This window comes from Dysidea avara, chromosome 8 (assembly GCF_963678975.1).
Source record: "Dysidea avara chromosome 8, odDysAvar1.4, whole genome shotgun sequence".
NCBI classification, from domain to species: Eukaryota; Metazoa; Porifera; class Demospongiae; order Dictyoceratida; family Dysideidae; genus Dysidea; species Dysidea avara.
Window position 1 is genome coordinate 36558447 of NC_089279.1, and position 14031 is coordinate 36572477.

The 14031-nt window shown below is 39.3% G+C and overlaps 2 protein-coding genes across 4 annotated transcripts; both read right to left on the reverse strand.

Moving 5' to 3' along the window:
- Positions 1 to 1821: 1821 nt before the first annotated feature.
- LOC136265079 (solute carrier family 12 member 4-like) lies at positions 1822 to 11758 on the reverse strand. 3 transcript variants are annotated; one of them, XM_066059866.1, is made up of 6 exons: positions 9913 to 10035; positions 9598 to 9676; positions 6404 to 6495; positions 5743 to 6074; positions 5558 to 5691; positions 1822 to 2094 (listed from the first exon to the last, which is right to left on the reverse strand). In XM_066059866.1, exons 2-6 carry the CDS (start codon positions 9674 to 9676, stop codon positions 2003 to 2005), a joined length of 729 nt encoding a protein of 242 aa, XP_065915938.1. In that variant the 5' UTR covers positions 9913 to 10035; the 3' UTR covers positions 1822 to 2002. The 3 variants fall into 3 exon arrangements, with proteins under 3 accessions (XP_065915938.1, XP_065915940.1, XP_065915939.1); XM_066059868.1 differs by lacking the exons at positions 9598 to 9676; positions 9913 to 10035 and adding an exon at positions 11740 to 11758; XM_066059867.1 differs by lacking the exon at positions 9913 to 10035 and having other exon boundaries at positions 9568 to 9664.
- On the reverse strand, positions 11747 to 13981 carry LOC136264986 (solute carrier family 12 member 4-like). The gene is given in 8 exon segments (XM_066059750.1): positions 11747 to 11830; positions 11879 to 12155; positions 12939 to 13058; positions 13154 to 13252; positions 13314 to 13487; positions 13537 to 13653; positions 13704 to 13761; positions 13828 to 13981. Coding segments are annotated over 8 exon segments (1083 nt in total).
- Positions 13982 to 14031: the final 50 nt, after the last annotated feature.

Genomic DNA, 14031 nt, shown 5'->3' on the forward strand with positions numbered 1-14031 from the left:
GGTATCCGCATTACATCAAGATTCACTGCGTAGAATTACGAGGCTTCACTGACAATAAGCTGTTTGGATCACATGTGGTTTGACAAAGTTTGATCACATCTCTCATCCTCGGCAAGCTATTGGTTGGCTCTCTCCTACAATGCTGGTTCAGCACTGCTCCATGTGTGCTATGTTAGATCAGTACATTAGTAAGGAATTTCATTAGACCCAGTTTGCCAGATCAGTGTCCCCCATGCACACCTTGTCACCACTCTCCACAGCAGATTATCTTTTCTGTCTTTTCATCAAAGATATTTCTGTCTAAAGGCAACTTCCTGGTGGAATTCCCTTCCACATGATCTTTTTCAAAACTTGTTTTCTTTCTGTAATGATTAATAATAATGTATGGTGTTTTGCTTGTGTAGTTGTGTTGTGCTATTATTGCTTCGTTTTTGTACTTGTATGTGTGTAACTATGTGAGTGTATACTCTGGAATTGATGAATGGCCTTGGCTGAATTCCAGAGTTTAAACAAATAAATCAAATCAATTCAATCAATTAACTAGCAGCCTAACAAGTTAACTGGTAGCCATTATTTCTCAAGTTATTTCTTGACTCAGCTATATCAAAAGACAAAACAGAGCTCTTGTTAAAAGAAACAATGGCTATAGGTAATTTCATTCCAAAGTTATAATCCTTTTATCGGCTGCTAAATTGATGTTCTTTGTACTTGTGGTGTGCCGGGGCAGGTAATTAACAGAATTTCATGGGTCATAACTTTATTACTTGTTGACTTCAAATAAAATCCAACTTGTTTGTTTTAATAAGCTCTAGTAGTTTTGTCAACATGGATAAGTAATGCCTCAAGGAGTTAAAGACAGATATGATCAACAAAAAATGGCTCATCAAACGGTTGAATCTGTGATGAAAACTATATCTAAAATATGTTATACTAACTATACTACATAGAAAGTTTTGTGGCTTGTATAACTGAGTGTTGAATCAACACTTAACCTCTTTGATGAAAAGAACATCATGTGGTAAATGTATGGATATAAATTAGGAAAACATTAGTGTAGAAGTTGTGGTAACTTCTACAGTGGTGGATAGTGCCCCTTCACCACCACACCTCATCCCCACACACACAATCATACAAGATGGAGATACTCTATAACTCTAATTGAGAAATCAGTCAAATACTCTAATAGAACAGTCACCACATAAAAACACTATTATTGATAATCCTCCATGGGCTATATACTACTGAGTATCTAGCATCAAACTAGCATCTGTAGTACTATCTCATCCATGGCCGGGCACATTTATTCTGATGAGAATATCTTTTTGTAAAATTATTAGCTATTTAATGAAATGCACATGATCCATTCTTTAGGCTCATGATATAACTAGCTTAACTATACTCACGACTGTCCTTTATCTCTATACAACTCTTGATCATGAGATCCACTTGGAAAGCAGTAGCTAAAAAGATTTACTGAGATTTTTGTGTATAAAGCTGCTCTATATAATAAATCCAGTCCTGAAATAACTTCAGCTTCTGGGACACCCCCCACACCTACTACCTTGGTACACCCACTTTGCCAAACCCTGGATCACCTGTTCTGTCCTATCAGATCACTTGATGTATACTTGAAATAATAAACCCCAAATAGTTCATGTAGTATACTAACACTATCATTATAATATTGTTGATGTAGCTAAAACTGGTGCTACTCAATATCTCAAGGGGTTTATGAAGCTTGATAACTCTAAGGCTAATACATTATCACATTGTGAACAAAGACAGCCCGACCCACTAAAGCTATAAGTAACAATAGAGCACTCAAACAATACAAGATCATACCTTGTTAGAGAATACCAAACAATTAGAATACAATATATAAGATGGTAGATTGAACAATTACACTTATAAGGTTTACATTATATTGTGACAGTTAAAATAATAATATATTATAAAATGTTGTAATAGACAATATTAAAGTGATTGATTGGATCACATGATGTTATGAGTATATAGTAATGACCTCATTTCCACTCCCCCTAACCATCAGGACACGTTCCAATCCCTCCGTCAGTACATCAAGATATTCCATATCTGATTGGCTATCGTCAAGGGATACATCATGTTTACAAACATTACACATAGTTGGCTAGGTAGGGACCAGGTACATACAATAGCCGGGATTAGTATTGTGTAACTTGTTCCATTGAATGTGTGGACCAGTTAACTAGTGGAGAATTATATGATTGTTGTTAGTGGATCTGTAATGATATAATTACTTGGACCCCGATCCACTTTTTCTTGAAATATTTAGACCCCTCTGAAATATTTTATCCTTCCTCTAGAAGAGCTACCATCCGCCATACCAGGGGTCCAAATATTTCAGCTAAAATAATTGATCCTCACCCCTTGAAAACCAAGCTACAATCAACAGAAGAAGACGTTGACAATAAAATGACAATGAAATCTCTAAGCTTTTTTTGTATTATAGACAGTCCCCTCTTATACACTTATCAGTTGTGGGGAAACAAATATTTCACTTGAAATATTTTAAAATCCCTTTTCAATATAAACGCAGGATTTCATCCTGGTCAATTATCATTTCTCTTATGGGCTGCCTCTATCAGTTTTCAGCACCAATCCATGTAATGTGATAATGTTATTGTGTAATTCCACCCACCTAACTACATAATAGTTATACGGGCACAATGTGGAGTCTATGAAATTTATAAACCCGAAGGCCTGGGCTGTAGTGCACAAGCGAAGCGAGGGCGCTACTAAGGTCCTGAGGGTTTATAAATTTCATAGACTCCACATTGTGCCCGTATAATTGCTTTAGACTCTATTTCACATTACACTCAGATTACTTACCTCATCCACGGCTGTTTCTGCTGTAGGCTCAGCAAAAGCGACTGGTTTTCTTACGATAATACTAGCACCATGGCAACTATGCGTCCTCACGTGACTAAATAATCGCGCTCGTTAAATCACTACACGTGAATAATGCATAGCGATTGGACAAACCCGAATTTGAGCATATGTAATATTGTGCTTGAAGGCGTGGAGTATATTAGAAAACAAGGTGGAGTGTATGAGATTTATTACCCACCCAAAACAGCCTAAACAGAGTCTAAAGTACATGTTTTTAAATGGTTGTCCCCTGTCACTTTAAGTCAGTAGACAAACAGTTACCATCACAATAAGGTGCTGTACACTGTATAGCGGGAAATTTCCAGAGGGTGTAATTTTTGGATAATGGTCATTGTGAACTATTTCAGAAATAAATTTTCAGATAAACACCACAATCAACATTTCACAGAAATACATGGAATCATGCTCTGGAAAGGAAGGTGAAGACTTGTGTTGTATCATCAGGTCATGGATTACGTGATGGACTCCGCCATTTGTGATGGACTTCATGTAATGCCTAATAGTGGCACTAATCCCATAAACAGCTGCTCTCTTTGCTATTTACGCCTTCTCTTTTCCTGTGTACACCCAATATTCACCATGTGGCTTCAAATTTTCCTGCTTCTGCTGGCGTATCTCCATCATGCTGGTGACTACTGCCGCAACAGCAATTGCAAAACTAGGCATTTATTTAGCCAGTGGACCGCTGTCAACAGGTAAATAAGAAATACCAGTATCATCACTCTGTTTACACATCTTAAAGTACTTGAGGAGAGCTATGACAACTCACGATTTTTACCTAAATGTAGACTACGTATGAAAAAACAATTTCGGAAAACTTTACGGCATTCTAACTATAAATTACATTGCAAATTTTCATTTGTTCAAGGATATACAGATCTACCAAACTTCTGAGCTAGTTACTGAAACACGTTAAGCAACAATTCCAATATCCATACTAACAAAATGCTATTGTCCAGATATTATTTCCCACTAGTGTCTGCCACTGCGCCTTTCCTTTCCTTTTATCTTCAATCATGCTGGTTGTCATCTTCACTCAACCGAGGTGTAATTATCCGTATCAACACTTTCCATATTTGCACACACCACAAAATTACTTAAAGCTCTCATGTTGCCGTGTAGACATAAGTCATTTCACACAGATAATATTATACACTTTGTATATATTTCTACACTCCTTTATGTCTAATAGCACCAATGACTGAGCACCATGACACGTCCCTTAATGACCTATTGTGATTGATCATATCGACCACACCCCCTACTGGTAACACAGTCATACAGAGTAGCGGCACTGGACAAATAATTGTCATACTTCTTCACTCTTCTTGAAGGGCATCCCTTCGGCGGTGAGTAGCGAGGACTGGCTATGTTAACGTAGGACCCTATTGGGTTATATCACTTCTGTATCATCATTCCTACAATTATTGTTTAAGCTAATATATTTAAAAAAATTATTCCTTTAAAAATGAAGTAGAGATCTATGCAATAAAAAGTAGTGAAACAAGAGATGAATGATGGTATTACAGCATAGCTCGGTGGGTAGTCCCTACTTTGGCATTGAACAATTGTTATAGTTAATATGCCAAAGTAGGGACTTTCCCACCAAGCAATACTGTAATACCACCTCTCATCTCTTGTTTCATTACTGATCCCTCCTTCATTTTAATTATTATTTTTAAAATACTAGTTCTTTTGTTGTAGCTCAGGTTGCTACAGTGTACCTTATGACTGTTCTATTAGAATATCACACATGACTGTTGTATTAGAGTATCTCAAGTCGGCCAAGGGTGTGCAGCTAGCTAGACCAATAAGGCTTGTTTACTGTTAGTAAACAACTAGATTATTAAGGGGTGTGGTCTCCATACTCTATCGCTATTAGTCGATCTAGATCTTTATTTGATGGGTGTGGTTGTGAACTTATCGTGAATGGAATTCCCATCATGAATGTGCAGATATCTAGCTAGTGTACCTCTTATAGTAGCGCCAGGACTGAAGCACTTCTGAAATCCAGTTCTGAAATAATTCTGTGGCGTCTAAATATGCTGCTGAAAGGAAGTGTTAATACGGAAAATTAACACCTCCTCCTATGCTGGGTGAAAAGACAAGCAGCCTGGCCTACACTCGTTGAAACCCAAAAGGTACATCCCATTGGTGGGTTTGTTATTGTAGTGCAAAACGGTGGCCATGCGCTGCTTCGTTTGAGCTCTAGCCTCGTAACTGTGGTCAGGCAGGCAGTCAGGCAGTGAGACTAAAGTTTGAGTTTTTGGCAATTTTTAAAAATTCTATATCTGGTCACCTGTGATTTGTTATATTTAATGCTATATTATATGGACTAGTACTATAAAGGTCATTTTCGTTATGTAAGATGTCTCTAGGATGAGGCAGAATTTTGGGTGGCGTGTAAAATTTTTGGGGTGATCTCTACTTAAACGTACTGTTAGATAACTTTTATTGCTTTGATATCTTAAAACACATTTAGACCTCTGAAATCAGGAAACCTCCTAATAAGGATACCTGGCTAATAAGAACACCTCTTAATAAGGACACTTCACATGGCCCAGAATACACTCTAATCAAAACCTTTCAACAGTAATGCACACATTCTAATGGTTTTCAAGGATACAGTTCTCCTCATATTCAAGGTACCTCGGTGGTCCTGGCAGGTTGAGCAGTACAAGACGAACATTATGTGATCTGCTAACAATAAGGTCATTTAGTTTGACCGATGTGTTCATACGACGAATGTTCTCTTCATGTCTGAAAGAAATTCAAAGAATCACATGATCACTATGACCACATGATACTCACATGCTAAGTTGGGAGGTGGGGCTGGAGGGTAGAGTTTCTATGGTAACATCATTAGCTGCTGTTGACGATGAAGCAGCATATATGGGAGATGATGCTTTGGCAGGTTCCAGTAAGGGAACTCGAACAGTTTGTTCGTCGTCGTCGTCTTCACTGTCGGATTGAGGGGGTACAGCTGCTTGTTGTGGGTGTGGCTCATCCTGTACACCCTCATCACCAGACACATACAAACGATGCTTCTTATTACGGTACACCCTGAGGTCAGTTAGCCACTTGTTCCTCTCCTCCATAAAATGTGTCCTCTCAAATGTGTACCCTGATATGTCACAGTCCGGCTGGATAGAGGGGAATACCCTAGGTGATAACCCTACCCAGCTACTGTATACTTAGTGGATCATGGTAACTATTTAATGTTCTTATTACAGCAACACAGAAATAGTTCTACTGTATGGAGTAGAAATTGATGAACATTCACTTCTCTGGATTAGACAAAAAAACAATTATGGAAAATAGAATACTTCAAGAAATTTGCAAAATTTATAAGTTTAGTGAGGCTTTAGACAAATAAGTTATATTGTCATAATTTAGTGACACAAAATCAACTATTAGCAATAATCAAGTCCCTTGAACAAGCTCTGTGTATACAATGATGTGGTCACCTCACCATTTCAATGACGTGCACCTCAGCATCAATCCTCAACTGGTATACAAACATTTTGAGGTCTTTCTTCATCTGTACACTATTATCTTCCATCTCTGTGTGTGTCAGTTAAGTGTCATAGCAACCAGTTAGTGTTCTTGTTAGTAGTAGTAGTGTCCTCACTTGGTAACAAGATAGTAAAGGAAGGTGTTGTAACTAACTTAGGGAGTGGTCTAGTACATCACTACTATACCAACTAACACTTTTCACTGCTAATATTCTCACTGTTATATAAGACTACACTGGAACCTGTTAATGTGGACACTTGAGGACACCTTTCATAATCGTTGAGGTCGCAAACTATCCCTTCATTAGTCCACCTAAACTTAATTATTAGTTCCTCATCCCCACCTGCACCATCGTTGTTCTTACCTCATCAAGGAGTTCTGGTACCACTAGTGGCTGAGTGCAGTCATCCAGCACCTTCTAAAGTTAGTACTAGCTGGAGCAGTCTAAGAAAATTGTATTCTGAGTCATTTTAGCTAGCTAATAGTAAGGAACACAAAGAGTAGGTGTGGCCCAAGAAATAATATCACCCAAAAAACAGCCTCAATTTCCCCTAATGACGATGAGGCAGTCCTGACGATGATGAGGCAGTATTGGTTAGGTAAAGCTAAGCCCAAACAAGCTTTCAGATCGACTCGAAACGCTTTCAAAAAGTTGCTATGGAATTAAAAAAAAATCTATTTAACGGAATTTTCTAGTGACTGACTGACTGAGTAATTGACCGATGCCTTTAGACAAGCATAATTTGATAACAGCTAAGGCTACAGGCTTGATTTTTTCACTGTTCCACATCGCTTTGGCCCGACAGGTGCCTTTTGGCATATCGCAGTATATACGATGCATTCTTCATGGACTTACCAGTGTCCTCCTTTGTGTCTCATTCATCTTTGCTGACAGCGAAAAGTGTCGATTAGGTGATAGCACGTGATGGCTTCCCTTTGTAACGGAAATGGTCCGTATTTGTCATAGTAGCTATTTGATAGCAGAGGTGCTTTTCAAACAGTTCTTGATTTGTACTGCTGTGTAGCGGGTTGAACATAGCTCACAACGAAGCGTAATGGATACTTCACTTTTCAGACGATAATTGAACATTTAATCCCACCTTCAGTCTATACCCATGAAGAATATGGCACCACAAGAACACATGTTAGAAGCACCTCTCCAGTCACTACAAAAATACAGACAATTTCCATCACAAACACAAGGAAGCCATTGGCATGAGCTACTGCTAATTGACACATTGCACTGTCAGCAAAGATAAATGAGACACAAAGGAGGACAAAGGTAAGTCCACGATACACATGGTGTATGTACTGTGGTATGGCACCTGAAGCAACATCTAACAGTGAAAAATCAAGCCTGTAGCCTTTGCCATTATCGAGTTACGCTTGTCTGAAGACATCCGGCAGTTAGTAAGTCAGCAGAAAATTGCACACAATATATTTCACAGCAACTTATTGGTAGCATTTAGGGTTGCACTGAAGGTACTTTTGGGCTTGGTTATACCTAACCAATACTGCCAAGGCACCATGGATGTATTGTGAGGTAGCTGGTTTTTGGTTAATTCTTAATACAATAGTGCAATAAACAATTATTAATTTAAAAATGAAGTAGGGTTCCAGCAATGAAAAGCAGTGAAACAAGAGATGATGGTAGCTATCAGGAAGTATCCATAGCTACTTAGCATTGTAGCAATGTGGGAAAATCCCTACCTTGGCACTACTCCTACAAGTAGACCACATTACTACAATACCAAGTAGCTAGGGATTAGCTCCATCATCTCTTGTTTCACTGCTCGAACCCTATTTCATTTTTAAATTTACACTAGTTTGTTAACTTTTTGCTAAGAGCATAGCTATGAAATACGTGTGTGGCTGTGACTGCTGTATTAGAGTATCTCACCACTCAGTTACACAGTGGATCATACTAATCCATGTGGTACAATGTCTCTGTTTTCCTACAGAGCTAGAGGTCTGATTGTTGAAGGGAGCATGAAGATTGTTTTCAAAGTGCAGCTTAGCTACTACAGTCTGTTGAGCACCTCAAATAGTTTTGCGGTGTCTAAATATGTTCCTTCAAGGAAAGTGTTAAAATAGGGAAAAGTAACGACTTGGTATGGTTTTCATGAAGAAGATGACCATTTAATTGAAGATAAAAGAAATGGCAAAGTGCAGAAGACAGACATTCATCGGAACTACAAAAGGCACATATCTTACCAGTAAGTTTGTTGCTATGGTGGCCATGAGCTGCTTCGTTTGATCTCTTCCTTTACGACTGTGATCAGGCAGGTAGTCCGATGAAACTTCGAATTGTGGTGATGTTTTAAAAATTCAATATGTGGATGCTTCTTGTTTTTAATAATGTAGTTGATACTGAATGGACTAAGACTATTCCATATAAGGTGATTTTTGGCGTGTATGATATTTCCATGGTGATTTTTAGATGCTGCTTTTTCTAGCAGCACTCGTCACTTTAGGGGGAACCCCACTTAACAGTACGACTGTACTATTTGATAGTACAGTGAAACCTGTCTAACCAGGTCACTGCATAAAGAGGTCACCTGTATAAACTGGCCATTATGTGAATCCCCACATGTGCTAACTGTGTACAAAGTGACCTGCTTAATGCAGCCACCTCCTTAATGAGGTCAGAAAATTTGTCCCTATAATGACCAGAATAGACAGGTTTCACTGTACTACCAATAAACTGACCTGGAGCCCTTGATATTCAGGATCATATTGGATAGTCCCAAGGTGTCCACATCACAACAGGTTTCATTGTAGTGGTAATGTATCATGTTATTGAGTGATGTATCACTGTTATGTATTATATGACTACCATATTAGGAATTATCAACTTATTAATTTCTTAACAGATATCCATTATGTTAGCAGTACACACTCCAGCCTGTGACACACCTCCATATTTGATGTACTTTCCTTGTTTGGTGAACACAATGGTAAAAGGTTTGGTATTAGCAACTTTCTTGCAAAAGTAACAATTTACACAAATATGTTCATTTGGCTGTTATACTCAAGTAGGGCTAGCTTGATACCAAGTGAGGAAACTATGACAACAACACAACTCCTGAACACCATCAACACTACAACATGTTTACTAACACACGTGAAGCCATATCAATGATAGGATACGAGCTACAGTGAAGATACGAAGGTGACACTGTCTCCATACTTTGTGTTGTCGTAACAGGAATGGTAACAGCACCATCATCTGTAGTTTATATTAGTTAAGGTGATTCCCCTCAGGTAACCATGGTGATTATACTGAGGATGTTGGTAACACATTATCATTTATCAATCTTGTGATCTCAAAGAAATGGTTATAAGTTGACACCTCAGATCAATACCAAATATTCTAAAGGACAAATTGTGTATATCTGTGTCCCAGCTCTAGTCAAATGGTTATGATGTGTCATCAACCCTCCTCTGAGGATTATTAAAGGATACGAACTACCCACCATATGTCAATGTTACCACGACACTTTTCGTTGCTGCTAGGAAACCCGTTGATACCCTTGGTGACTATTAGTGCCTTTTCAGTTGCCATGACAACCCCCACAGTTTCTATAAACAGCACAACATCTAATTAATGAACACTACACACTAGGAATACCTATAAATGCCTTCCATGACTGTTTCTTCCTCCAGGCGTCCGGCCATGACAGCAACACTGTGTTGGGTACCAGGCCTCCCAGACCACTTCCCTGGATACTGTAGTCATGGTGATGATGGCACATGGTTAGCAACAGGTGAGATACCATATTGTGGGTTATTTGTGAAGGGTAAAATTTCACCAGCTAAAATATATCTTTAGCTACAGTCTTTGATTCACGAGCACCAACTATCAATTACTGAAGTGGCCTAGGAAGTGGCCACCATCACTCTTCGCTTTAGCTATGTTCAGTCCATTTCACAGTGTTACAAACGAACAACAGTAGGAAAAGTGCCTCTGCATTCAATCCAGTCAATACAGATGATTTCTGTTTACAAACAGGAATCATTTGTCATCCTAAACTGTACCTGAAACAGTTTAGGAGGGGCTAGCCAACATGTGTATAACGACTGAACACAAACATAGGGAAACCATTGCGCTACCGCAAATCGACATCTTGGGCTGTCAGCAAAAAGAAATGAGACACAAAAAGAGGACAAAGGTAAGTCTATGATGTGTGCATTGTACGTACTGTGGTATTCCAAAAGGCATGTCTCGGGATGAAGCGGTATTGAACAGTAAAAAAATCAAAGCCTGCAGCCTTAGCCATTATCGAGTTATGTGCTGAAGGCATCATGCAGGCAATATGTCAGTAGAAAATCCCATTGAACAATTTAAACAAAAAGATTGGTAACAATCTATTGGAAGCATTTATGGTTGTACTGAAGGCACTTTTGGGCTTGGTTATGCCAAGAGTTCAGGGTATTTGATAAAGCAATATGGCGCTCCATTGGCCCAGTGTGAACACAAAATGACCCACACAAATCATGGCCTCTGCTCCAATTTTCTCCGCGCTAGCTCAGCTTTGTGACTAATACACATCAAACATAGGTCCAGGTCCAGCTGATTGGTCCAGTGGTATACTACTGGTGGGGCAGTAGATGTCTGGGTTGGGCCAGTTTGGCTCAGAGTCGAAATACTTATCAAAAACCATGCAAGAGTTCATAATATATATACTAAGGAGAGTATCCTACTCTCATATACCCCTGTAGAAGGGTGTATCGTGAAGTTATGACGTAGCAATTCCGAGTTTGTCCGTTTTTCTTTGTATAATTAATGATGTCATTATGATATCGATTGAACGTGTGCCTAACAACATCGCTAGCAACCAAATTAACTCCAGCTCTAAGCGTTTCTCACCAAACTACAATCATTCCTTCATGGGTTAAGACCGTTTCGTAGGCATTTCTTGTTAGGCCATTCGCGGATATGGCTATCCTGAGCGTCGCAAGTGTAAAAAGGTGCTAACGATTCTTGCACTTTTATGGCTGCTCGTACATCACAAACCACAACATCTTGTCATTACATCATAACTTCACGATACGCCCTTCTACAGGGGTATATGAGAGTAGGATACTCTCCTCAGTATATTATTATGAACTCTTGGTTATACCTAACCAATACTGCCAAGGCACCAGATGGTATTGTGAAGCTGGTTTTTGGCTACTAGCCATACAAAGTTGCTCAACTTGTTTAACTGTAATGAAGCCCATTCATTCATAACGAGCTTAATAAACTTCCCCGTCACAATATACCCACTATATAGTAAACAGGTTACTCACATTTGAGCTAGTCCCATATTAACATCAGGTACAGCCCCAACACCTTACAGAAACCTTGTATCTTATATGTGTCAACAACTCTCTTTAGTGTCTGTATACAGGTACAATAACAACTGATCATGTGAGCTAATGGACGCACCTCTTTAGCTGCCTTCACCTCTGCAACTTTATTGATGATATTTCCCTCCAAAACACTGGTTACCATGGTGAGACCCTTACCAGCCTTCAACTGAGAGGCAAATGACAACAGGTTGGGTTGTGATGGGGTGAGCTGTGAAGGATGTAGTCTAATGAGAACTAGTAATTGTGGTCTCCAGTTCTTTGTGTGTAGAGGACCCTCCTCTAGTCTGAGTAGTGAGTAACGAGCTGCTTATAGACTGAGACCTCTCATACCATCTCCCCATTCCTTCTCTGCCCTGTAGTGTATGTCATATATAGGGATCAATGATAAAACATGGTCACATGACATTTAATTTGTGACCATTTCAGCAAAACCAGACTTGTTCACACAAGCATCTGTATTGAGAAAATCTAAATTAAAAAAAATTGTATGCTACAAAGAAGTTTTTATTGGGCCATTACTTGGAGAAAGAAGACTCAAAACTATATACCATCTTATTTGCCTGATCATGGAGAGTTCGAAAATTTTTGTTTCATGCCTGTAGCCCCAACAGTGTGCATGTTACATACATTTGTCTACGATGCAGTAAACGTTAGCAAGATCGTTGTCATTTCTTCAACTAAACCGCCACATATGTGTAAGTGATTACAGGGCTAACACTATAACTTGGCTGATTTGCAAATCCATGGTGAACATTTTAAGCTAAATTGTAATGTTGTAGACTAATGCATACAGTAGTGAATGTAAGTAAGTGTCTGTAGTTTATTTTCAGTATAGTTGTTGTACAAATCGAGTATCTTACTCTTCCTACTGTATAGCGTTATAATTCCAAAACTACTCACCACAGAAGGCTGAAACTTTGGTGAATCATTCCTTGGACAATTCAGATGATGTTGAGAGAATAAAACAATTTTCAGAAGGTGTGCAAACAAGTCGGGATTTTGCTGAGACAATCACATTTAGGAAATGGGTTAGGAATACTAAGAATTTGAGTGATCATGTTTTATCACCCAGTTATCAAGACTACAGTTACCATGACTACTACATCAGTTACCATGACTACTACTACATCACTTACCCTCGGTAAGCAATGTACTGGTAGATCACCACAGCAATCACCAAGGCAACCAGAGCAAAGTACCAACTACTAATAAACATCATAGCCAAACACAACACAGCTCCAGCTGTGGATAATGTCCTGTAATGATATGTTATATGACATCATCAATATTAGCAGGTACTAGTGAATACTTCAAACATTTGACATGTTGTTCACTAGTATACAACACTCACCAGTGGTAGTATTTGAAGCGAGGTCTCCAGTTAGGAGCTTGTAGTAGTGACTGAAGGTCACACGCCACATTGACAAACATGTAGCACATGAGAAAGAACCTGCAAGCAGTAAGGGGGAGGGTCTGGTCACAAGTATGCAGAACTAGCCACACCCACTTACATTGATAGTATAGGAGCTACAGCATCCACACTAGCTATTAACACTCCAAACTCTGACATGATGGCCGTCATGATGAGGGCATAGGTTGGCTCCCCTTGAGCAGATGAGTATCCAAACATCTTCAGGAATGGAATGAGGTTGTCCCTAGCGATGGCTTGTAGTAGTCGTGGAGCCCTATAGTTATGATGGGATCATGTGAGCTGGATCATGTGATCACACATACCCTGTTAGGCTTTGTAGTCCAGCGCCTACTGTCGACAGGAGGGCACCCAATAGAATAAGCCACTTGGTCGGCCATGCCAGCTCTGCTACAATTAATCCTCCGATTGCATCACCAAACCTATAGCCAACCAGAATGCAGTACACCTCATTACCATAGAGACAACTTACTGGTCTCTTAATGCAAATCCGGCCACAGCTCCTCCAAACAAGAGAACACATGTGATGTCTGGTGATCCTGAGTTAAGGGAAATACTATCAGTCAGTTGTTCGATATACTGAACTGTAAGGATACAAATCAGTGAAGTGGTTAGGATGGCAGCAATTGTGCCGATGGGAATTGACTTCTGAGCATCTTTGAGATCACCTGACCTATTGGAGCCAGCCATTATTCCTGTGGAGAGGACAAATACACTGACAGACTTGTGGAGACACAATACTTGCACCATATCACACACACGCACGCATGCACGCACGCACGCATTCGACTCGAAACCAG

Coding starts and splice junctions, on each gene's coding strand:
- LOC136265079 (XM_066059866.1), bottom strand. CDS start 9,676: ATGATGGTGCTGTTACCATTCCTGTTACGACAACACAAAGTATGGAGA. Junction 6,496..9,597: donor TCGTATCTTCACTGTAGCTC/GTATCCTATCAT, acceptor TGACACACACAG/AGATGGAAGATAATAGTGTA. Junction 5,692..5,742: donor CCCACCTCCCAACTTAGCAT/GTGAGTATCATG, acceptor AATTTCTTTCAG/ACATGAAGAGAACATTCGTC.